The sequence below is a fragment of the Canis lupus genome, chromosome 6 (genome assembly GCF_003254725.2).
Source record: "Canis lupus dingo isolate Sandy chromosome 6, ASM325472v2, whole genome shotgun sequence".
NCBI classification, from domain to species: Eukaryota; Metazoa; Chordata; class Mammalia; order Carnivora; family Canidae; genus Canis; species Canis lupus.
Genome location: NC_064248.1, coordinates 25423629 through 25448471, shown reverse-complemented (window position 1 = coordinate 25448471; position 24843 = coordinate 25423629). Strand labels below are relative to the sequence as shown.

Below are 24843 nucleotides of genomic sequence, written 5' to 3'. Positions count from 1 at the left end.
CCATCATATATATATATAATACTGTATTCTTACAATAAAGCTAAAAATGTTAAGAAAATCTTAAGAAAAAATACATTTACAGTATTGTATAAAAAAAAAAAAAATCCAAGTACTTTTGCCATTCAAACCCATGTTATTCAAGGATCAACTTATTTACAAATAATATATTCAATAAAGGGTTAATATCCAAAATACATAAAGAACTCCTACAACACTAAAAAAAAATTTTAAATGGGCAGAGGACCTGAATGCTTTTCCAAAGACATATGAATAGCCAACAGACATATGAACAAATGTTCAACCTCATTTATTATCAGAAAAATGCAAATCAACACCACAATGAGACATCACATCAGTCAAAATGGCTAATATTAAAACGACAGGAAATAACAAGTATTGGCAAGGATGCAGAGAAAAGGAAACTCTTGCACACTGTTGGTGTGAATGTAAACTGGTGCAACCACCATAAAAAACAGTATAGAATTTCCTCAAAAATTAAAAATAGAAATACCATACAAGCCAGTAATTCTACTTTGGATGTTTACCCAAAGAAAAGGAAAACACTAATTTGGAAAGATATATGTACCCCTATGTTTATCCCACCATTATTTACCATAGCCAAGATAAAGACACATCCTAAGTGTTCACTGATAGATGAATGCAAAAAGATGTGGTGTACATGGGTAGGCGCAAATGTGCGTGCGCACACACATGCACAGCACTGTGGAATATCAGTCACAAAAAAGAATGAAATCTTGCCATTTGCCACAATGTGGATGGACCTACAATGTATTAAGTGAAACAATTAAGACAAAATGAGACAAAACAAAACAAAACAAAACAGAAATGACTCATAGAAAACTAATGGTTGCCAGATGGAGAAGTATAGGAAGACTGGTGAAACAGGTCAAAGAGATTGAGAGTTACAAAATTCTAGCTATAAATAAGTCACAGGCATGTAAAGTACAGCATAGGGAACAGAGTAATACTGTAATAGCTTTGTATGGTGACAGAAGTTAACTACACTTACTGTGATGAGCATTCCATAAAATATGTAATTACTGGATCACTAGGTTGTACACCTAAAACTAACATAACGTTGTACTTCAATATTAATTTTATACTTCAATTAAAAAAAAGTTTCCAGAGCCTTGTCCTCTCTTCTAAGGGCTCAGGTATAACGAACTGGCTGCCCCAATTCGTGGCCTTTCTTCCTCCCTTTTTTTTTTTAATAGAATGAGAGAGTGAGCACTTGCGAGTGTGGGGCATGGGGCTGGGATAGGGGTGGAGTTGGGAGGGGAGAGAATCTCAAGCAGGCTCCACACCCACCATAGAGCCCAACCTGGGGCTCAAACTCACAACTGATATCATGACCTGAAATCAAAAGTCGGACACTCAACCGACTGAGCCACCCAGGAGCCCACTCCTCCCTTTTAATCTGCTACCGACTATTAGTCAAGGTGATTATTTTATACACGTTCAAAATGACATAAAACAAAGTGATGGTTGTAAAAGTGAGAGAAAAATGATGATATATTCCTATAGTGGAACCATGCTCCACATGTGGAATGACACAGATGTGCATATACCAAATTGAAAAGCAATTCACCAGTTAAACGATAAAAGTTAAAAGAACAGTATACACAGCATGATTGGACAGTGCTTTAAAATCACACATATACAGTTACAAAGGAAAAATCTGGAAGAATATAACAAAGAGTTAATGATTATTATTACATGGTAGGATTTCAGGTTGCCTTTTTTTCAGGTTGCAATTTTTTAATGCAGTAAACTTTTACCACTTATGGGAAAAACAGGAGAAGACAAAAAGCTTCACTTACACTGAGGTAATGTGTCACCCAAAATGGTTAAAAGTATTCTTAAAAATAGTAAAGTCATCAGCAGGCACAACTAAGAAGTAAAAGCCTTGCTGATACGACGTACACAAGCATAGGAACTTTCAAAGTTCCAGCAACTTGCTGCATCCTGAGTGGCTGAGGATACCTGGGAAAGGAATTGTCTAGAAGTTCCTAGACAGGTCAGAGCCCCACCTCTTTCCCCTCCGTGTGGTTGCCTGGCTCATTACTGTTGGCCCTGACCGGGGCAATGTGACTATGACCTGAAAAAGGCTGGGGAGCTCCCATTCTGAGGGGCCTGTGCTTTGTGCCAGGCCCTGGACTGTGCGGTCAGCATTATCTCCTAGATCTCCTTGGCCCCACTTTGACGCACCACCTTCAGGGAGAGTTCCCCAGTGCCCCAAAGGTATTAGGTTTGGAACTTCCGTGGCATCTTACAGACCTCTTTATACTCAGCTCATTTGCTAGTAGTCTCTGGTTTCTTTCTCTCCTGGAGTATAAGGGTCATGGGATAGGGGTCATCTCTGCATCACATCCTATTGCTTCTCTCAAGAAATTACTTGTTGACAAAACAAAAGAATGTGGTAAGGTAATGGCTGCCGCTTATTAAACACAGATATAAGACAGACCCCTGCTGAATGCCTCACAAACACAAATTTGTTTGGTCTTTGTAGCCACCTATAGGAGGGTCAGTGAGGTTAGTGACTGCCCAAGTTCACCTCGTCAGTAATGGTCCAAAGCCACTGCCTTGCCTATGCTGCTACCCCCCTATCCTGCCAGGCCTCATTTGGTCCAGGACCAAACAATTACCCCAATTCCAGAAAGTCGTACTCCAATATAGAATGGATCTACCCATGGGTCTGGGCATGACAGAAGCAGAAGTTGATCCACAACAGAGTAACCTCTCTAAACACTCCTGAATCGAGGTCAGGAGATGGCAATGCATGGGCCTGGGTGAGCACATGTTCCCTGCCTTGGTTGCAGTTCCTGGGGTCACACTCCCATCTTCCCCTGCAGCAGTTATAAGGAGGAGAGCCTCAGCCTGGGATTCTGAATAACCAGATGGGCCCTCAGTCAAAGCTACGGTAGTGAAGGGGTTTCCCAGCATAAAGTAGGGGAGGCCACAAATTCCCTGCTGCTGGAGTTGTGCCAGAGGCTAGCTGGGAGCTTTTGGGGTCCCTAACATCTCTGGGACCAGGATCTTATTGCCCTGTAGGAGACAAATGTGTGCGTGGCAGGTGGCAAGACACATGGGAGGGGGACAAGGACCTGGGCCATACCTGGTCTATGTGCGCCTCATCCATGTTGCCTTTCTTTTCCAACACCACCTCTAAGTCTGTGTCAGGCTCCTGCACAAAAGGGCAAAGGGAATAAGAGTCAAGCATATGGTGGCTTCTGTTCCAGCAGCCCAGCAGCCCAGTGAAAGTCCAGAAAAGACCCAAGACCGCAGCACCACCTCAACCCCTGTCACCCACAGAACTTCTGAAATCCTCTTGCGGAATCATGGAGAAGATGCTCACCGATTCTCCCCTCAAAACAATGGCACTGACCCATCTGACATATGAAGAAATGAAGGCTCAGAGAGGTGAAGGGACCATCATGAAGTCGCCCCTCAGCTCAGGGACAGGGCTGACACTAATGCAAGTCACCTGACTTAGGCTTGGTGCCACAGACATCATCTTACCTTCCATGGCACCAAACTGCAACCAAGCGTTCTGCTAATGAGGGGGTGGGGAGTGACAAGGGACAGGTGGGCTCAAGGCCCTAACCGGGGGTTTGGGAGGGGAGGGAGACCCTGCAAGCAAACCCATACCCAGTTCTCTCTACACTGGCCCCTTAAACCCCACCTTATTCCTAGTCAGTGCCTTCTCTCCTGCCTGATCAACCACAATAGTCTCTAACACCTGCTTCCTCACCCCCCAACCCTGCTCCATTATGCACAGCAGCTCAGGTGAGCTTATGGAGGAGCAACTGGCTAAGTTGGTAGACTCTTGATCTTGGGGTCGTAGGTTCCAGCCCCGCACTGAATACAGAGATTACTTAAAAATAAAATATTGGGGGGATCCCTGGGTGGCTCAGCAGTTCGGCACCTGCCTTTGGCCCAGGGCGTGGTCCTGGAGTCCCAGGATCCAGTCCCGCATCAGGCTCCTGGCACAGAGCCTGCTTCTCCCTCTGCCAATCTCTCTATGTCTATCATGAATAAATAAATAAAATCTTAAAATAAAATAAAATCTTGGGGCGCCTGGGTGGCTCAGTTAAGCATCCAACCACTTCAACAGGCCAGACATCTCCTTGCAATAGGACATGTACTATCTCATTACCCCCTGCACATCTACGCACACACCCCAAAGACAGGAATGGAGGTGTGGCCCTGGCATAGACAGGGGAGGCTATGGGCCTGTGGAGTCCAAGTGCTCATCTCCTTCCTTCCCTCCCCCACTCAAGGAAGCTTGTCAGGATGTAGACAGTGGATCTCTGCTGTCTTCATCAAAGATAGGTCTTCCTCCTAGAAATTGTCTTTTCCCCAACTTCAGTAGGGTTCAGGTGGGAATGATACCCCACGCCCCTCCCCACTGGCTTCAGATCAGGGTTTCTGGTTTGTGTGATCCAATCGATCTGAGAGCAGCCTTGAGACTTTTCCCATAATCATTTCAGAGGAGCTATCTCTCTCACTTTGAAGACAGCCTAACTACTAGGATGAAATCCTGGAGCTGCTGAGACCATCTTGCTGTGGGGTAGGAGGTAGGAGGTACGTGTTTGGGACCAAAACCAATTAAAAAACATATGAAGCTTAGAGCTGGGGAAAGCCACATAGGCATCTCCTACTATCCAAATCTATTTGATCTCTAATTCACGTACACTGACCACAGAAAAAGAGCTCAGAGAGCTATGGACCATGTTATCTCAAACTATTTGGTTCTTGAATTTTGGACAGCAAGTGACCAAGAGTTCAGAAAGTGAGAGATTCATTTGAAAAATTTATTCCAATTCATTTAGATCTTGAGTGAAGATAGTGAGAACTTGGGTTGAGTTTCAATAACAAGGGATACTTTTATTATTGAGGGTACTGCATGAGCACCTGGATCTAGCCATACCTGAAGCTAAATATCTTTTAACCTTTCCAGTTACATGTCTCAAATCTCTTTTCTGGCTAAAGTCAGTTTAATCACGGTTCTGCCAGGTACAAAGTTGAGCGTCTCACACTCTCAACTTCTACCCTTATTTCTCCCACAGTAGAGTCTAATTCTGAAGAAAAGCTTACCTCTTCCCAAGATTCTCCTGCTACTCTGCTCTCTTTCCCCTTCTTTTTATTCCTCTTCAAAGCTGGTTCCTCAATCCCTGGCTGCTCTGTCTTTTTCTTGGACTTCATTTTCTTCTTTGCAGGGGTTTTGGGGTTATGTCCTATTGGGATATATTCTGGAGCCTCAATTTTGACTAGCTTCTTACTTCCTTTCCTAGGGCTTCTCTCTACAGACTTGGAGCACTCAAGGTGCCCTAGAGAAGTATCTCCCTTCTGGTGGATTTTCTTTTTCTTCTTCATCTTCACATTGCATTCTCTGGGGCTCCCCTGCTTTCGTTTCTGCCCTGAGGTTGCCTGCTCCTCGCCATCCTTCCCCACTGAACAAGTGTATAGAGCATCCCCAGACTCATAGAACCAAGGGTCCTTGGCTGAGGAGGCTGTAGCCTCCTGGGTCTTTTTCTCCTTCTTGTGCTTTTTGGGTTTCTTGCCAACTCTGGTCACCTCCTCATCCTCTTTGGGGTCTGGGGAGATCTTCACTCTTGAGGCAGGGGACATGGCCAGAGGCCGTAAGGACTTTCTCTTCTTTTTCTTCTCCCCACCTTGAAATTCAGATGAACCAAGAGCCTGCTTCCTAGAGCTGGACAACTTCCCTGTCCATCCAGCACGTAACACAGTCTCAGGTTCTAGGCACTCCTCACAGAGGGTGCTGTGGCCCTTCTTTTTCTTCTTTTTCTTCATTAGAGGCATCTCAGATGCCTGCTCTAGGACCACACTCTTCGAAGGGGATGTGGCTCTTGTGGAACAGATCTCACTGAAATAAGCATCACTGTTTAAAACTGAGTATTGAGTCTCTGGTTCTTTGACCACCTTCTTCTTTTTCTTCTTTTTCTCTGGGAGCCCAAGGCCCAGGTCTCCTTTGTGGGTTTTGGTGATCATTTCTGAAAAGAAAAATGGTACAAATTATCTCTGTACCAAACCACTCTGTGTACAATTCAGCCAGGTAGTGCCAAGAGCCACACTTGTGAGTGACTAGTCTGAAATGCTAGGGAGTAAGAAAATGGGCGTGACTCCTTTGGAACAAAGGAAAATGTGATCAAAGAAGGTGAATGAAATGTAAATTCAGACAGCGCCAAGTTCAAATTGAAACTGCTCCCTCACCTTAAGCTAATCATTTCCCCATCTGGAAATGGGGGGAAATAACACCTCTTTCTCAAAGGGCTGTTGGAAAGAACATACAATAATCCGTGGAAAGTGATTCCCTTTCCCAACTCCTTCCTTAAATCTCTGAGCCTACACACCCATTCAACAAATTTTCCCACTGCCTACCCTTTGCCAGCCTCTAAGGATACAAGCGCAATCAAATCAGGCAGATCAGGTGCTATCCCTCAGGGGTTTACCTTTCACTGAATGAAGGGGACAGAAATTCTGAGGTCAACTCTTCCTGCCTATTCCCACTAGAGGCAATAACTATGGCACAATCAACGCCTTACTTTGGTTCATCTAAGTATCTCTTTTCCTTTGTGTCTGGAAATTGATTCGCCCCACCGGCACCCTTGGGTGACTTAACCCTTCTAATTACCTTCCCATGTGGCTAGTAATAAGAACAGCAACATGATATGATGAAAGCTAGGGCTGACAAGACCCGGGTTCATATGGTGACTGACACCCTCTTGCTGTATAGTGTTAGTTCCTCTAGGCCTCAGTTTCCCTATCCATAAAGATGGACTGAGCCAGATCAAGTACTGGCAGGAAAAGGGAAGGTGTTGGGGGACCACATCCTGCCTGCTTCACTGTTTTTAAATTTTCAAATTAATTAACAATATTTAACCATTGGAGATGACACAGAGCAACCTACAATGCCAAAATTGGGGGGGGGGGTGCAAAATGTCATACAGGCAAGTGTGGGAAGGGGCTGGTGCCCTCAGGTATATTTTAACTTCTAGCTGGGCCACATCTCTCCAGTCACTACCCTAGTCCTGCTGCTCCCTGGACTAGGTGACATGAAGATACCCAGGGAATCCAGAAACAAAATATACCCTTCGCAGGAGGTATGGATAGTGGGAAAGAAAGGTCATGAACTTCTCCATCCTGAAGCTCTCTTCAGCTTCAGAGCCGTGGGGAGCCACATCAGACCTAGCTCACCAATAGCAGCTTCACACCGCCAGGCCAGAACTAAGCTATTGCTCAAGATCATTTATAACCCACACCTGAAGCACCGGGAATCAGGATGCCTGGGTGGCTCAGCAGTTGAGCGTCTGCCTTCAGCTCAGGGCATGATCCTGGTATGGGGAGCAAATCCCATATCAGACTCCCTGTGAGGAACCTGCTTCTCTGTCTCCGTCTCTCTCATGAATAAATAAATAAAATCATTAAAAAAAAGAAAAGGAGCACCTGGAAAGTCAGGGGTACACAGTCTCAATTCACTCTTGTACTGTCTTCTGTATTCCGAAAGCCTAGCTCTGTACCTGACACACAACAGATGTTCAATAAATACTAATTAAATGAATGAATGCCAGAGATAGAGATAAACAAGATAAAACATCTGCTATCAAGAAGCAGGTGTAGAGGGCAGCCCGGGTGGCTCAGCGGTTTAGTGCCGCCTTCCGCCCAGAGCATGATCCTGGAGTCCCGGGATCAAGTCTCACGTTGGGCTCCTTGCATGGAGCCTGCTCCCTCTGCCTGTGTCTCTGCCTCCCCGTCCCTCTGTGTTTCTCATGAATAAATAAAAAAAAATTAAAAAAAAAAAAAGCAGGTGTAGGAGGAAAAGAGATGTGACAATGAAAACACAAGTGATAAAAGCAAGGTTAGTGGTGAGGTCAGGGTAATGAATCTAATCTTGGCCTACCAGTTGTCTGGAAAGTTCCTAGAACAAAAGTTTCCAACTTAGGACGATGGTGTTAATCCCTGAAGAAAAAACAAAAAAACAAAACAAAACAAAAAAAAAACAAAAACTGAAGGTAGGCAGAAAAAAAAAACACGGGCTGCAGGAGACCGACTGGTTTGCATGGATGCCTTGAGATATCCAAGCGGACAGGTGGATATGTGGGTCTGAGGCGCAGGGGTGGACTGGGCTGACATGGGTAACAAATACTTATCAATATATGGATGGTAACTAATCTTCAAACAGAAGGATCCTAAGACAAGACCTTAGGGAAGTGGGAGAAAGACGGACCTATGAAGGAAAGAAGAAGGTGTAAACACGGACAGGGGTGGAGTCGAGATAGCCTAGGATGCGGGGGGGGGGGGGGGAGACAGGGAGAGGAGTGATCAAGCGATCTTCTTAGAACAAAGAAATGAAAGGGAGACTAGTCAATTTACACCCCTTTCGGGCCGTTCATCATCACCGGAGCTTCCTCCCTCTTTAGCACCGAAGACCCTCCTCTTCAACCCTGCGACCCCAGATACAGTCGCTCCAAGAGGAAAGACCCTCACAGGGCGTCTGTCTCCAGCGAAAGCGAACGCTTTCTCCAAAAGCTCCTTTGAAATCTCGCGGTCGTCTCGTGAGGACTGAGGACCGGCGTGAAGACCCCCATCTCCGTGTCGCCGGGGCTTCGAGACTTGGAATTTCCTGGTCTTGGGTCCTAAAGCCAGCAAGTGGCGGAGAGGACTCGAACCCAGCCCGGAGGACGTCGAAGCCTGTGCTCCGCACCAGGGAACTAACGACACCCCACAGGCAGCGAGGGAGCCGGGAGGCGAGAACGGCCCCTCAGAGGCGCCGCCGCACCGAAGCTTCCGCGGGCGCGCGCGGACACACACACACACACACACACACACACACACACACACACACACGAGGGATTACGCGGGATCCTGGCCCCGCTCCAAGGCGGGAGAACTTCCAGGCCGGAGCGAGCGCGCACATACGACTGGGGTGGGGTGTGTGTGTGTGGACTTGGGGTACGGGGTCACCCACTTTTCCCTCGGCTCGCCGCGCACGTCTCAGACCCCACGCCGCCCAGCCGAGGCCGCTCCTCAGCACTCACCCGCAGGCCAATCTTCCCCGCCTCCACGTGAAAGCCAGCTCTGCCCCGACCCGGAAGTGAATCTCGAGTCGCCGGCCGGCCCCCTGGACGCCCGGCTCCTTCCGGGTCGTAGCCGTGCCGGGAGGGCGGTTGCTGTGGAAGCCGCGGCTATGGCGGCACCTGCTCCGGTGAGCAGTCGCACCGCCCAGCGCGACGAGCCTCCCGGCTCCACAGAGTCGTCGGATACCGCCCGGACGCCATTGCCCACCGTGTCCACCCTGTACCCCGAGCTACCTGTCTCGCCGGCACAGGGCGTGGAGCCTCCGGGCAAGAGCCTGTGGGAGCAGATCTGCGAGGGTAGGCAGCCCCGGCCGGCAGAGAGGGGCGGGACTCGTCAGGCTGGGGCCGCGTTGACTGGGCGCCTAATTGGCTTCGGGCACCTGAAGTGCGTGACCTCTCGGTAGCCGCGCTGCGGGCGCGCCGTGCGTTCCATTTCGCGGACGGGGAAGCTGAGGCTCCGAGATTACGCAGCACAGTCTCTCACCTTGACCCGCAGTCAGGCTAAAGGCAGGGGAGGGCAGCCCGGGTGGCTCAGCGGTTGAGCATCTGCCTTCAGCCCGGGGCGTGGTCCCGGAGACCCGGGATCGAGTCCCACGTCAGACACCCTGCATGGAGCCTGCTTCTGCCTGTGTCTCTGTCTCTCTGTGTCTCTCATGAATAAATAGGATTAAAAAAAAAAAAGGCAGGGGACCCAGTGGTGTGGACAGTGGCTCCCAAACCTCATTTATTTAGTGAATAGGAAAGAATCGGTGGGGCGAAGAGAGGGAGGTTGATTAGAACGTAAGGTTCCCAGTTCCTGCCCACAGATCCCATAATCAGGTGCAGGGAATCTTCAGTTTTAACGAGCATCCTAGGTAATTCCGATGTAGTCAGCCTATAGCCCACATGTTTTTGTTTTTTTCTTATATATATAAACTTATTTTTTGGTGTTCAATTTGCCAACATACAGAATAACATCCAGTGCTCATCCCATCAAGTGCCCCCCTCAGCGCCCGTCACCCAGTCACCCCCCGCCCACCCCCCCTTCCCCACCTCTAGTTCGTTTTCCAGAGTTAGGAGTCTCTCATGTTCTGTCTCCCTTTGTGATATTTCCCACTCATTTTTTCTCCTTTCCCCTTTATTCCCTTTCACTATTTTTTATATTCCCCAAATGAACGAGCCCATATAATGTTCGTCCTTCTCGGATTGACTTATTTCACTCAGCATAATACCCTCCAGTTCCATCCATGTTGAAGCAAATGGTGGGTATTTGTCGTTTCTAATGGCTGAGTAATATTCCATTGTATACATAGACCACATCTTTATCCATTCATCTTTGCAGGGACACCGAGGCTCCTTCCACAGTTTGGCTATTGTGGACATTTATAGCCCACATGTTGAGTAAACATGGTCTATATAGACTTGTTTTAATCCCTCTCCACTTCCAATCTTCCTTAAAATCCTCAAATGGAGTTTAGCTCAACTTGTTTTGTGGCCCTGCGCATACTTTTGGTCGTGAGGCTTTACAGTGCTCCTCACATATGTTGGACAAGTTATTGCCCTTCCTGTAAAGTGAGCCTAGTAATGAGATACCAGCCTTATGGTGTTAGGAGCATTGCAGCTAGTCACAGAAAGTACTTAGCAAACTGCCTGATTTCCAGCAAGAGTTCAGTGTTAGCTCTTTAAGAATAATACTGGGTGGGGGTTTTTTCTACCCTGGGTTGTAAGCTCTTCAAGGTCAAGAACTCAAGATTATTCATTATGTCAGCTGTCTGAAACAGCATTGCCCAGTAGAACTTTCAAATATGGTTAGCTTTACTTTTTTTTAAAAGATTTTATTTATTTATTTATTTATTTATTTATTTATTTATTTATTTATTTATAAATAAATAAATAACACAGAGAGGGGAGAGAGAGAGGAGGAGACACAGGCAGAGGAAGAAGTGGGCTCCATATAGGGAGCCCGACATGGGACTGGATTCTGGGTCTCCAGGATCATACCCTGGGCTGAAGGCGGCGCTAGACTGCTGAGCCACCAGGGCTGTCCATATGGTAGCTTTATTGACTGATCACGTTGTGTACACCTGAAACTAATTTAATGCTATGTCAGTTATATATATATAAAAAAATGTGGTAGCTACTAGCCACATATGGTTATTGAGTACTTAAGGTATGGTTACTGTGAGGCACCTGTGTGGCTCAGTCAGTTAAGCATCTGCCTTCGGCTCAGGTCATAATCCTGGGGTCTGGGATTGAGCCCTACATTGAGCTTCCTACTCATCGGGCAACCTGCCTCTCCCTCTATTTGTACTCTCTGTCTCTCTCAAATAAAATCTTTTTTTTTTAATGTGGTTAGTGCAAATTTGGGACTCGAATTTTTTATTTACTTATGTTTAACAAATTTAGATAGCCGCTTGTGGCTAGTGGCTGCCATATTGGATAGTGCAAGCCAAGCCAGTAAATGTTTGTTGAATGGGAAAAAGGCTGAATCCACCAGTATATGAGAGAAGTGGAATATACAGAGGAGGAAGAAGAGAATAGTGGACTCGAGTTGATTAATAATCCTCAGCAGCTGTTTCACCTCCCATCCAGTGTTTGAATTCCTTTTCCAGCATCATATTATATTTAGAAGAATCAATTCATTCTTGAATGTCATCCTTCTAGTTTTTACCCTTTGGTCCTTACCACCTTGGTGCTGTGACCCACGTTGATCACTCTACCATAAAGAATTCACTCATATTTGAAGGTAATTGTGGTTGTCTTTTCCTGAAAAAAGTGAAAGACTTTTTGACTTCTCCAAGCCAAACAGCTCTTCGTAATAGCTTATTACTGGTGTGTTAGGGAAACTGCTTACCTACCTCACAGGGCTGTTGTGAGGACCAGTAAGATACTATATGTGAAGGTGATTAGCATAGTTTGAGGCATTTAGAAAGAGCTCAATAAATGTTCATTGTTGTTAACAACGGCACATGGTTTGTATTGTGTTTTAAAGTCATCAGATTTATTTTGGTCAAATAGCCCTGTAGGGAGAAAGCAAAGATGAAGAGTGGTGCTCTCTAAAAAGCAAGTGAATTGATGCTACTCACAAAGTGATAGAGTTACATCATGAAGTTAATGAGGCCAAAGATGGTGAATTATATACTCAGGCACTGTCATGATTATTATAACCCAGATAAATTTCTTAAACACTGTAACATGCAGTTTTCTATAACAAACATGTAGTGAGTAAATTTAGTGCCTCACAACAAACTTCAGTGAAAAACAGGCTTTGTGGTAATCCTGTGAGGTTAAGTGTTACATCCTATTAGTATATCTCCATTCAAAAAGCAAATTACCGTGATGCCTGGGTGGCTCAGTGGTTAAGCGTCTGCCTTCGGCTCATGTTGTGATCTCCGGAGTCCTGCATCGGGCTCCCTGCGTGGAGCCTGCTTCTCCCTCTGCCTGTGTCTCTGCCTCTCTCTCTCTCTCTTTGTGTCTGTCATGAATAAATACATAAAATCTTAAAAAAGAAAAGTACAAATGCTATTAAAAAAAAACAAATTATCACGGCAAATAGACTTGTGAGAAACTCAATTTCAGAAAGAAGAAATACAGAATAGGTAAATAATCTGTTTTAAGACTGTGTGGCTAATGCTGTGTGTGTGTGTATGTATAACTTGACAACTTACTTGTAATTGTTTTCTAATTTTCTCATCTTTCCAGTGATGACTACCTATGATCTTTGTATCCTCAAAAGCACTCGTATCATATCAATAAAGATCTTTACTGCCAAGGCTTCTAGTTGAATCTTATTATTGCTTGTGACATGATTTTTAACTATGGTTTTAACTAAGACTGAGTCAAAATATTGGGAGCTCACAGTCTTCTATTTTGATATTGCTGTTATTACTGTCATCAACATCCTCATTATTGCTATTGGCTCATTACTCCAAATACTCTGCAGCCTCAACCCTTAAAGCTGTTGTAAAATCAAGTTCTGGGCAGCCTGGGTGGCTCAGCGGTTTAGTGCCTGCTTTCAGCCCTGGGCGTGATCCTGGGCATGATCCTGGAGTCCCGGGATCAAGTCCTGCATCCGGCTCCCTGAACGAAGCCTGCTTCTCCCTCTGCCTGTGTTTCTGCTTCTCTCTGTCTCTCTCATGAATAAATAAATAAAATCCTTTAAAAAAAATCAAGTTCCTCCATCCCACCTGCCAGATACCAACATGGACCAGCTCTGAATCAACGCTTGTAACCATAGCGCAGCAGCTGAGTACAGCTGGAGAAAAATAACACCAGGGGGCTCTCACAGTGCCTATCTGTCAACATCCCTCAGGGCCTTCTTTCATTGCTCCCATCTACTAGTCCCAAGTTTCTACCCTCCCTCCTCCAATGTTGGGTGATACCACTTAGTACATGTAGGAGGCATTCATTGGTAAGAGTCAGGCAGTTGGAAGTGAGGAGGGGAGCCTTCAGCTTCCTTATACCAATAAACATATTTCCATCTGTGCGCATACCCTGCTACCCACAGCTCAGCCTACATCTGTGCTTTGGTACTATCCTCTTGCCATCCCAGGATCCTGGTCTGTCACCCCCTTTCCTACATTTAACTTTATTGACCCTTTCTTCTAAACACCCTTTGGTCTGTCATCTCGAGAAAAACCTCTCCTTTGGCCTCTATTATCTTCTAGCTCTTGTCTATCCCTTCTCTCAGCCAAGCTTCTGGAAAGAAACACTGCCCTTGTTCACACCACTGTCATTCCTTTTCTCTTATCAACCCAATGCAGACTAGTTCCTACTTACCTCATGGTTCCAGTGAAATTATTTTCATATATCCTGTTAACATACCTGCTATGCTGGGACCTGTTTTAAATGTTGGGCCAGGAATGACTCCAGGCTCTATTCTAGACACCCAACAACTTTCCATCTCAATAAGTGTCACCATCATTCCCTCAACTATCCAATCCAGAAATTCTTTTTTAAAAGATTTTATTTATTTATTCATGAGAGACACAGAGAGAAGTGGAGACAGAAACAGGCTCCCTATAGGGAGCCCAATGCAGGACTCCATCCTAGGACTGCGGGATCACAGCCTGAGCCGAAGGCAGATGCTCAACCGCTGAGCCACCCAGGTGTCCCTTGGAGATTCATCTTAAATGTTTCCTATTCACTTTCCATGATCCTCAGATACATTCTCCAATCTCTATAGATTCCACCTGCTTAACATTTGTAACCGGTAACCCTCAACTCCCCACTCCCTAATTCTCATGCTTGCTGGTTTAGATCAGACCTTACATATCCTGTTTGGATTGCTACTGTAGCTTTTTAACTGCAGAAGGCCTCTGTTCAGACCTTCTTTCACGGGGACCTCTCCAAAATTCAAATCTGATCACATTATGCCTTGGCCTACAATGATTTTCACAGCTTTCATGGTAAATAAACTCTAGCTTAATACCCAAGCCCCTTAATGATCTGATTTCTATGGATTTTTTTTAGATTCATCACCTACCATTTGTTCAAATCATCCTAATGGCAACATTTATTGAGCTGCTCTATGTGCTAGGCACCGAGCTAGATGCTTTTCATCTTATTTAAACCTCATAGCAACTCAGTTTTGCCTATTTTGTACAGATAAGGAAATTGAGGCAGAGAGAGTTTAAGAAACTTGCCCGAAGTAAGTGACAGAACCAGGCTTGAACTCGGATGTGAGTGTCACTCAAGGCCAAGCCCTTATACAACATACAGCATGTTTCAAAGTGTAGACTGAGAGCACCTGCATCAAAATCTGGGTTAGGGGATCCCTGGGTGGCGCAGTGGTTTAGCGCCTGCCTTTGGCCCAGGATTCGATCCTGGAGACCCGGGATCAAATCCCACGTCGGGCTCCCGGCGCATGGAGCCTGCTTCTCCCTCTGCCTATGTCTCTGCCTCTCTCTCTCTCTCTCTCTCTCTGTGTGTGTGACTATCATAAAAAAAAAAAAAAAAACCCTGGGTTACTTGGGACTCCTGAGTGGCTCAGGGGTTGAGCATCTGCCTTCGGCTCAGGGCCTGATCCCTGGTCCAAGGATGGAGTCCTGCACTGAGCTTCCTGCAGGGAGCCTGCGTCTCCCTGCCTATGTGTCTGCCTCTCTCTCTCTCTCTCTGTCTCTCATGAATAAATAAATAAAATCTTAAAAAAAAAAAAAAATCTGGGTTACTTGTTAAAATGCAAATTCCTGTACTCTGTCCTGGACCTGATGAGCTGGACTCCTCAGGGATAAGTCCTTAAGCTCTGTATTTTACATAAGCTCTCCAGGTGAGGTACAAAGCACAGTGCTACTGTCCTGTACTATATACTTTCAGTCGCAAGAAGTAATTCCTCCAATGCGCTATACTGTTCTGCATGCCTTGCCCAAGCTTTTCCTCTTACTGAAACATCTCTGCCTTCTCATCTTTATCTTTCAAGACTCAGCCTAAATGGCCCCCCTTCTAAAAAGCCACTCATTCTTCACCCTGATTTTGAAGCCCATTCTCCTCACCGCACCAAGAACATCGGGCAAAGCCCTCTCCAGCAGCACTTCCACATCTCAGAGGCATTGGTTTACTGTTCATCCCCTCGCCAGAATATAAGCTCCTCTGCACTAGCTATCTGTCCCTCTAGCACCTGGTACAACTCCTTGCTGTAGTGTATGTTGGCTAAGTGTTCATTAGATTCCCTCCCACCTCTTCACCTTCCTGACCCATCCCTTTCCAATAGGCCCCTGTTGGTAAACATTGTATTTTAATTGCTGTTTCAGTTAGGAACATGTTCAGCAGCAAATCAGACGCAGCCTAATAGCAGCCTGAGCAAAAAAGATGCTTCATTACCTCATATTCTAGGACCATAGAGGGGAGAGTTTCCAGTTTTGGCAGAAAGGCTCCACTCTACCAATGGGGTTATAGCCTCTTTGCCTCTTGAAGAATGGTGCCTTTGTTGTGTAAAATGAGTGGCCACTTTTACTTGTTCTTAATGTCCACTAGATGTGCATTTAACATTGAATTCCCCTAATCAATTAACCCAGTTTATAAGCTTTGGTAACTAAAAAATTATAAACATTTATAAATTTAACATACCTGATTTTCTCAAGCATTTCTAATGCTGAACAGACAAAATTTTCTAAGCACTGAAGCAGCTCTTAGAATGAAAAAAAAAATAGAATGAATCAAACCATGGTAAATCAAGTTATTTTAATGAGTTCAATACTCCACAAACTTAATCAAATTCATACAAACTCATGGCTTTGAATGTAAAAACCATCAGTCTGTAATCCACTATATATTTTAAATTGAAATCACAAGGCAAAAGTGACAAGTTTTCAAATATGCCAGATTCTCAAACATTAGAGGCTTGAAATCACAAGCACATCATTTTGTCCTGAAGATAATGTATTTTCCCATACTTCTACATAATCATTTCAACTGTATATCTTTTGTGGTCATATGATAAAAAAATGTGTATGTTTTCCATCAAATTGAAGTGAATTCCAGAGATCTGGAAAAAATCTAAATAGAAAAAATATAAATAAATAACAAAAATACAAATAAAAGTAAAATATCATTTTAAATATATATGAGATTGGTAATAACCTGGAGAAACAGACCATCTTATTATTAGGAGTATAAATTGTTGTAAATTTTTGGAGGAACATTTGGCAATTTGGCCAAAATTTTAAATTATATTTTCCTTTGACAGAACAATTCCACATCTAAGAATTAACCCTATAAAATACCTGCTTTTCATTGATGATGTATATATAATGATGCTCCTAGCAGCATTATTTGTAATAATGAAAAGTGGGAAACAACTTAAACACCCACTAAGGGTAAACTAGTTAAATAATTGTGGCATATCATATATGTAGCAGCCTTGAAAGATATCCAAGATTCAACACCTAGGATGGTTCCTGTCACACAGTAGGCTCTCAATAAATGTGAACAAATGAATAAAGGATCAAAAGTAACTTGTATTCTTTATTTTGTTCATTCATTCAACAAGTATTTTTTGGGAATATGATGGTGAGCATAAACAGGCCCAGACAATTTCCTTCACATAACACAGTCATTAATTCTTCAAATTTCAAGTAAGTATAAAACTGGTAGGAATTATGAAGAAAAAGAATAAAACTGATGGCAATTATGAAGAAAAAGGACATCCAAATCATACTTGGATGATTTGATGTGGTCTAGGAGATCTAATATAAATAAATTACTGGTGTATTATATACATGTTAGTAAATACATTGAAATACAGTGGTTATGGGATTAAATGTGACTTACACTCTATATAAGATAGGTCTGTATTATTTGTAAGTTTCTCATAATAGCATGTATGCATAATATCATGTATCAGACAAAGCTCTAAATGTGTATATCCTAAATCTGAATAAATAGTTTACATACCATGTTGGTGTTCCTCAAAGTGTTTGGGGAAGAAGAATGAATTTGCATGCTTGCTTGAGAGGAAAGCAAAGTTGTAGAGCTCAAGCTATTATGGTGGGCAGAATTCTAAGATGGTTCCAAGGATTTCCACTCCCTACTCCACATACCTCCTAGTTATGCAATCAAACACAAATCTAGGCATTGCTGTCAAGGGATTTTCCAGATATAATTAAAATTTGTCATCAGTTGACTTAAGTTATGAAGATCCTTGTAAGTAGCTTTGATCTAATCAAGGGAGTCTTTAAAGACATTAAAGCAGAAGAAACTCTTGTTCACCTTGAAGTAGCAAATAACCATGTGTGAACTGTCCATAACAAGAACCTGAAGGTGGCCTCTAGGAGCTGAGAGTCCCACCAACAAAAAGAAAATGGGAACTTCAGACCTGCAGCCACAAGACTGAATCCTGCCAACAACCAATGATTTTAGAAGACCCAACTCTCAGATGAGATCACAGCCATGGATGGCCAACACCTTGATTTGAGCCTGATGAGATCCTGCCCCATATCTGGACTCCTGACTCACAGGAACTGTGAAATAATAAATGTGTGTTTTTTTAAGTTGCTAAGTTTGTGGTAATCTGTTACATAGCATTAGAAAACTAATATAAATAGTATTGGGAATCAAGATGGCTTGCAACCTACAGCCTGACATACTGGTCCCCACCCTGATACCTAGCAGTTAAAAAAAAAAAAAAAAGTCAAGAGATGTTTCACTGACAAGGAACCAGGTAGCAGAACAAAACATGTATCCAATACAATTTTATTCATTCTATCAAAACCATCTTGCCCAGAAACTGTTTTTCCTCATTGCTCCAAAGCAATCGTGCATTTGCCATTAAAACATTGACTTTCCCAGAAATGTTTTCACCACTGTTTCTTTTAGGGATGTAACTAATATAGCCCATGGGCATTTCTGTCTCCCACTGAGCATTAGTTCTTGTTACCCTGCAGAACTTGTATGGAATATTCTTTGCATTAGGCTCTCCCAACAGGTTGACTGTCAGCAGTCTTGAAACCTGACAATTATTCTATACCTCACTGCACATTAGAATCAGCTGGAAAACTTTAAAAATACTGATTCCCAGGCCCCCCCACCCTAGACCCATTAAATCAGAATTTCTGGAGTTGGGTTCAGACTTTGGTATTTTCAAAAAGCTCCCCAGTGATTCTCATGTGCAGCCAAATAGGAAGCTACTGGAGTTTACAGCAAAACTACTCCCACTTGTACATACAAGTCACCTGGGATCTCATTAAAATACAGGTTCGAATTCAGAAGGTCTAGGTTGGACTTGATGTGTTGCATGTCTAACTCACCAGGGATGCCAACGCTGCTGGTTCTTGGGCATACTTTGAGTAGCAAGGTCTTTATGGGATTGCTCTTCCAGATGCATACCCCAATCAAGCCACCCTACCTTCATGCTCGTCCTCATGACTTCAAGAGACAGCTCATCTCTTTGTCACTTTTATTCTGTCCTCCCACCATGTTCTCTTCTTACTTCCCCCCACTCCCTTCTGTGTAGCTATTGGTGTCTTCTCTTAGCTTCCCTCCCATTCTCTTCCTCCTTTTATTCCATGTAGTTATCATAACTTGGGGGTAAAATCTAAAGTTGTACCTTCTCGGCAAAAGATTCTGAAACTCTTACATAAAGTCTTGACTCTGTCATGCAAGAGAACAATATTTATTTATTTATTTATTTATTTATTTATTTATTTATTTATACAAAAAGGTGGTTTTATTAAAGCACAAGGAAGGTAAGTAGAAAGAGCTACTGCCTCTTACACATTTTAAAGAAGGTGGTTCACAATAATTATTAACCTATGATAGCCAGTTGTTTTCATTTCTATAAACCATCAACCAAAATAAAATTTAAGAATGTTTTATTCAGAGGCAAGGAAATTGCATCACAAACTGCATGTAGAATTGAGGATTTTTTTCCCTCACTCCCTTTAGAGTATGAAGCTGAGCTGCCTCCCTTTCCAGAGGGATATAAAGTCAAACAAGAAGCAATGATTACTGTGAGTATCACCCAGGCCTCAACCTAAAAAGAAAGGCTTTTATGGGAGAACAGTGGTGATGTCATGAGTTGGGAAGGTGGGAAAGGGGAGGCACTGGAATTAAAACCAGAAATTGGGGCCAGTCCTAGCTCTACTACTACTGGTGTGTCTTAAAAGGCATCTTATAACCAGTCTGAGCCTTGTTTTCCACATCTGTTAAGTGGAACAGATAATCCTTGAGTGACTTACGGGACCTCTGGGACTCAAATGAGATCCTGGATGAGAAAGGTCTTTACAAAGGAGTCAACATATGTCCATGTTGGGAACAGTTGGGGATAGAGTGCATTTCTCTATGTATAGCAGTGTGGGCAAGGTAGAGACTGTACTAAAAGGGCCAAGGACGAGACAACCAGGAAGGGGGTGGGTTTGGGCAGTATACTTGGAGTAAAATAGGGACTTAATGGAGTTTAAAGTAAGGGAGCAAAAACTCTAAGAGATTCAGGGACTTGATCGGGGTCACTGGGATGGGATCAAGTCTAAGTCTCTAAACTTCCAGTAGGTTATTGCAGCAGCCACTATTAGAGATTCTTGTGTCGAAGAAATTTCTTGGCCTGTGATTGCTCTTTTTTCATAGCATCCTGTTCTTGCTCTATAGATGTAATGCTTCTCCAAATTTCTCTGCAGATACCAATTACAGTTCCCTCCCCTGAATTGTCTGTGCTTCTTCCAGAACTTGTTGTTCTTTGTAGATCTTGATCTTTGTCTTTTGTGCTGTTGATGTTCTTTATCTGTGTAGACAACTTTGGTTATTTATTCAAAATTTAAAATGGGGGTCTGAATGGATTTTCCTATGTAGCTGGTATGATTTTCTTCTACTATTGTACATGTGGATTTGTCTTCTGGATTAGTCTCTTTGATGAGTAGAAACATTAACTAGGAGCTCATGAGGAGTGATTGTCTACTAGAAGACTTTTCTTCAGGGTTTGCAGACAGCCTCCAAATCAACAGTGAGGTTTTTTGTTGTTGTTGTTGTTGTTGTTTTTTCCTTTTGGCTACCTACCTGGTTGGCAAATCACTGGAGTCATTGGAAAGGAGGGAGAACTGGATATAAAATGCTGGTGGGAATGGAGTTTTATGTACATTGAGAAGGGCAAAAGCAGGAGGAGGGGGAATGTAGACAGGCCAGTGGACTCTCAGCCAGATTTTTACTTAACCCTTCCTGTTTATCATTCCCATCCTCTGAGGAATTGAACCCCTAAGAATTGAAGCCTTTTGGAGTTACGATGGGAAGAGGCACTCCCATCCTCTGGGGCAGTTTCCTCCTGTGAATCCTGGGCTGCCATTCCCTCTCTTTCTTATTTAATAACAGGTTTTATCCCTGTTTCTTTTGGAAATGTTTGCAAATCTTCTATCCATCAATGATTCTCCTGTTCTTTTCTCTATTAGGGCCCTATTCCTTGATTGTCATTTATAGGTGTCTCAGAAGGGAAGAGGGACAAAGATTTGTACTCATTATGCCCCTTGAACCTGAAGTTAATAAAAAATTTTATCCTTTGTTAGTTTAACTATTTGCATGAATTGATTCCCTCCCCAACCACCCTCCCAATCAGGTTTCACCATTAGAGGAAGCAGTTCTCCATGGCTTCAATACAGAGCACCTTTATTCAGTTCCTCATTTGACCATGGACTCGCATGTACCCTGTCCTCAAGTTCAGTTGGAAACAATCGATCCAAAAACATGTAAGTAAGGAGGTGAGATTTTGTCTTTTATAGTTTGAAGCTTGTAACATTGTAAGACCACAGGATGAGGATGGGATAGACAGAACTCAGGGAGACCACAAAAATATGAAAGAATTATGCTCTTGTTTTAATTTGTACTTTATTTTTTATTTTTAAAATATGTATCATAATTTTATTTTATTTTTTTAAATATTTTAATTTTTTAAATATAAGTAGGCTCCATGCCCAACGTGGGGCTTAAACTCACAACCCTGAGATCCAAGAGTCACATGCTCTACTGACTAAGCCAGCCAGGCACTCCTTAATTTTTATTTTTAGGAGAAGTGCCTTTATTCCACTGGTTTGTCTTTAAGGTTGAAATATAATAAGGATGATAAATAGCAGCAAGTATACCTTGATTCTACATTAAAACCAAAGGGGGGGGTTGTAAAAAGTGGGTGAAAGTATCTCGTTGGCCTGCTTTGTGGGTTGAAGTCAGAGGTATAGGCTTTCTACATCTTCTCCCTGGGCCCACTTCCTCTAGCCCTGCCTGGTGCCTGACCTCTCCTGCCACTTTATTCTGTCCTCTCTGCTAGTGTGCTTTGGGCCTTGGCAACCATTTACCACCATTATTGTGGCCACAGGCCCCGTGAATTGTCCCTACCCTGCTCCTCTCTGGCCATGTTGCTACTACACTTCCCTTGCTTATTTTCCCTCCAGCCACACTGGCCTCCTTGCCTGAAGCCCTGGCCCTGTGCAGGACCCTGTTAACTCCTCACCAGTCCTCAGAGGCTCAAAAAGATATTTTAAGAGTCCTTAATAATACAGCCCAACTCAGCCTTCTGGAGTAAAATACAACATTTAAGGTCATGTTATTTTACCGACAATATCTTTTTTTGGTTTAGAAACAAACATTTCTCCCAGATTCATTTGGGCCATTTGGGATTTTCAGTGGGATTTTTTTTGGTTTGATTTAGGTTCCCCCAAGGAATATTTAGAAACATTCATCTTTCCAGTTCTGCTTCCTGGAATGGCTAGCCTGCTTCACCAAGCAAAGAAAGAAAAATGTTTCGAGGTCAGTTTCTCTGTGGGGTTTCTTTATTTCTAAATGCCCAGTAATTCATTTTTATCAGATGGTACCTCATTATCTCAGTACCATCAAGTGGTCGTTCTCAAAACAATCCCTTTGGGAGGGAGAACTGTATTTTGGTCACTCACACAACTCTAGCCATGACATCTAGTGCATTCACATACACTGCCATCTGTCTGGCCATTTGGCTCCAGAGAGGTTTTCCGCCTTCTTGGCCTCCCTGCCTGCTCTTCTCCTGGGTAATTGGCATCTACCAGGTTTATTGGCTCCCATTGACTGTACATGCAGATGAAAGCTCTCCTCATATTTTATCTGACTCTGGATTGATCTTCCCACCTTTAGCCTCTCCATACTCCACTTTGTGCCCAATACCATACATGTAGCTTGTTTTAGGAGAGCCTGGCCCACCGGTAGTGCTTGCTAAGCATTGGTCATTGTTACACTACAGCTAGTATTTTGTGTGAATGGAGTTCCAATCCCTGTGCACTCTCCTGTAAATATCCCCATGGAAGCTCCCTCTTTTCTACAGTTGACAGGATACTTTGTGTGTTTGTGTGTTGGGTGGGTGTGTTGTTCCCTGCACAGTTTTGAGTCCTAGAATTTTGGACTGCCACGAAGAGAGTAAAATAGCAACAATATATAATATTGACCAAGTGCTTGTTCTTTGCTGGGAGCTTTGCTAGGTGCTGTGCCGTTCAAACAGGCCTGTGAGATTCCTTCTATTAGTGTCATCTGCATTTTACAGATGAGAAAACAGAAGAACAAAGAGATTCAGAAATGTGGTCAAGATGAATTTTCAGAATTAGGATTCAGATCCAGGTTATGATTCACAATGATACTTTAAAAATTGGCAGTAACTGCAGTGCAAACCTCAATCAGCTTGAACATCCCAGGGTGTTTAGAGCATTCACAGCTAATGTATCAGCTGTTTGGTTGCCTTCAGCAGAGTCTCTCTCTGAGAAGTACATACAGCCAATATGGTGCTTTTATATACTGAGGAGACACTCATAGCCTAGAAAATCCTAATTTCATCCCTCCTAAACAATGGAAGCTGGAGGCTGTCCTCTAAATAGCTCCAGGAAATACTGATTTTTAAAAAAATCCGTATCTGTTTTCTGAAGAACAGATTTGTTACTTGCCGTAGGTTATAAAATCTGAAGTGTTTCCACTTCTTATATTTTTTTGTTTGCTCATTTGGCTTCTCCTGAGGGCTTAATTTCTGTCTCCTATTCATAACTGACCTTCCCCTCCTCTGTGTGATGTTAACAGGTGCAAAGTGCAGCCAAGTGGAATGGTAGTGAGGCCAGGGGCCAGAGAGCAGACCCCTTAGCCTGACCCTGCCATTGTCAGGTGGCTTTGCCTCTCGGGCTTCAGGTCCTGCTGCTAAATGAGGGAGACCAGACAGTCCTGCAAGTCACATTTCAGGGATCTTTCTTTTTAACCTTACTGTGGGCCAAAGTATATTCAGTGCATTGGGCCTTTTATTAGACTTAACAAGGGATGGGACACAATGATTAAACAATGAAATGAGCACAGTAGAATTACCTGTGTTTGAATATGTGTAAAGAATATCTGTAGACAAATTAAGTCGCCCAAATTCAGTTCTTTCAACAAATATTTATTAAATCCTACTGTGTGATTACTGGGCCAGACCCTAGGAATGGATGCTGAGAGGACCAGCAATGGCCCTGTCTGAAAGAAAACCACAAATGAGCAGTAAATCCTTTGGTAGCTGAAGGGTTTTTTGTTTTGTTTTGTTTTTATTTTTCTCTTTTTGTATCTGTTCTCTAAAATAAGAATGTACACAGGGGAAAAACAAGAATGAATCTAGGTGCTGGGAATGCATATCTAGAATTAGTGCAGCAATGTTCAACTGTGCAAATCTTAGTCTAATTTCTTCAGCTATTATTCTTCTAATTTATACCCTTTCAGTGGACACAAAAATCAGCCAAAAGAGCAGCAATTAAGATTTTACATTGAGGGTTATATATCTAATGTTTGCCCATAAATAATTTTGTAATGAGGGGGCTAGAAACAGTTTCCAGCCTCCAGGCAATGATAAAACGCTTTTAAAGAATCAGAGAAATTTCTATTTGTATTAGAGATTAATGAGGCATCCTTATGCCAACTCATATTTCATCTTTGACATCCTGCAGATGAGCTGCCTCTGGGACTAAATGAAACCAGTCTAAACATCAAATGCCACAGGATGCTTGAATGGAGCATTAAAGTTTAAATGTTGTAATGAACGATCAAGGAATGTAGAAAATGTGGGTTCTTAAAACTGTTAGCTTGCAAAAATTGATAAACTTTTAAAGCAGCCAGACACACTGGAGTCCAAAATCCTGCTCAACTGCTTCCTTGCAGCGGGACCCTAAGTGATCTGTGAGCCTGTTTCATCCCCTATTAAAGAGATGGGCAGAACAAAAAAAGGCTGGGGGGGGGGTGCCTAGGGAGAAGTGAGGGGGATGGGGGGATGGGAGGTTGCAGAGGTTTTCCTGTTACCGGGAGG

General features: G+C 43.3%; 2 protein-coding genes across 11 annotated transcripts in view; one reads left to right on the top strand and one right to left on the bottom strand.

Moving 5' to 3' along the window:
• The window catches only part of KNOP1 (lysine rich nucleolar protein 1), a 33503-nt gene extending 24012 nt beyond the window's left edge, over positions 1–9491 (bottom strand). For 3 of the 6 annotated variants that reach the window (XR_007411021.1, XR_007411022.1, XM_025416364.3), the window contains exons 1-3: positions 9081–9209; positions 5119–6035; positions 3137–3205 (exon numbers count right to left, since the gene is read on the bottom strand). Coding sequence is in view for 4 of the 6 variants with exons in the window: in XM_025416364.3 (XP_025272149.1) it covers positions 3137–3205; positions 5119–6033 (984 nt within the window). In the remaining 2 variants the exon portion in view is untranslated. Of the gene's footprint in view, positions 1–3136; positions 3206–5118; positions 6036–7942; positions 8825–9010; positions 9210–9353 lie in introns of those variants that run through there. The other 3 variants (XM_049110923.1, XM_025416368.3, XM_035717455.2) reach the window with 3 other exon arrangements.
• IQCK (IQ motif containing K) overlaps positions 9230–24843 on the top strand; it is a 129085-nt gene continuing 113471 nt past the window's right edge. For all 5 annotated transcript variants that reach the window (XR_003123963.3, XR_003123962.3, XR_007411023.1 and 2 more), the window contains exons 1-4: positions 9230–9416; positions 19479–19543; positions 21133–21262; positions 22219–22316. Coding sequence is in view for 2 of the 5 variants with exons in the window: in XM_025416371.3 (XP_025272156.1) it covers positions 9230–9416; positions 19479–19543; positions 21133–21262; positions 22219–22316 (480 nt within the window). In the remaining 3 variants the exon portion in view is untranslated. The remainder of the gene's footprint in view (positions 9417–19478; positions 19544–21132; positions 21263–22218; positions 22317–24843) is intronic.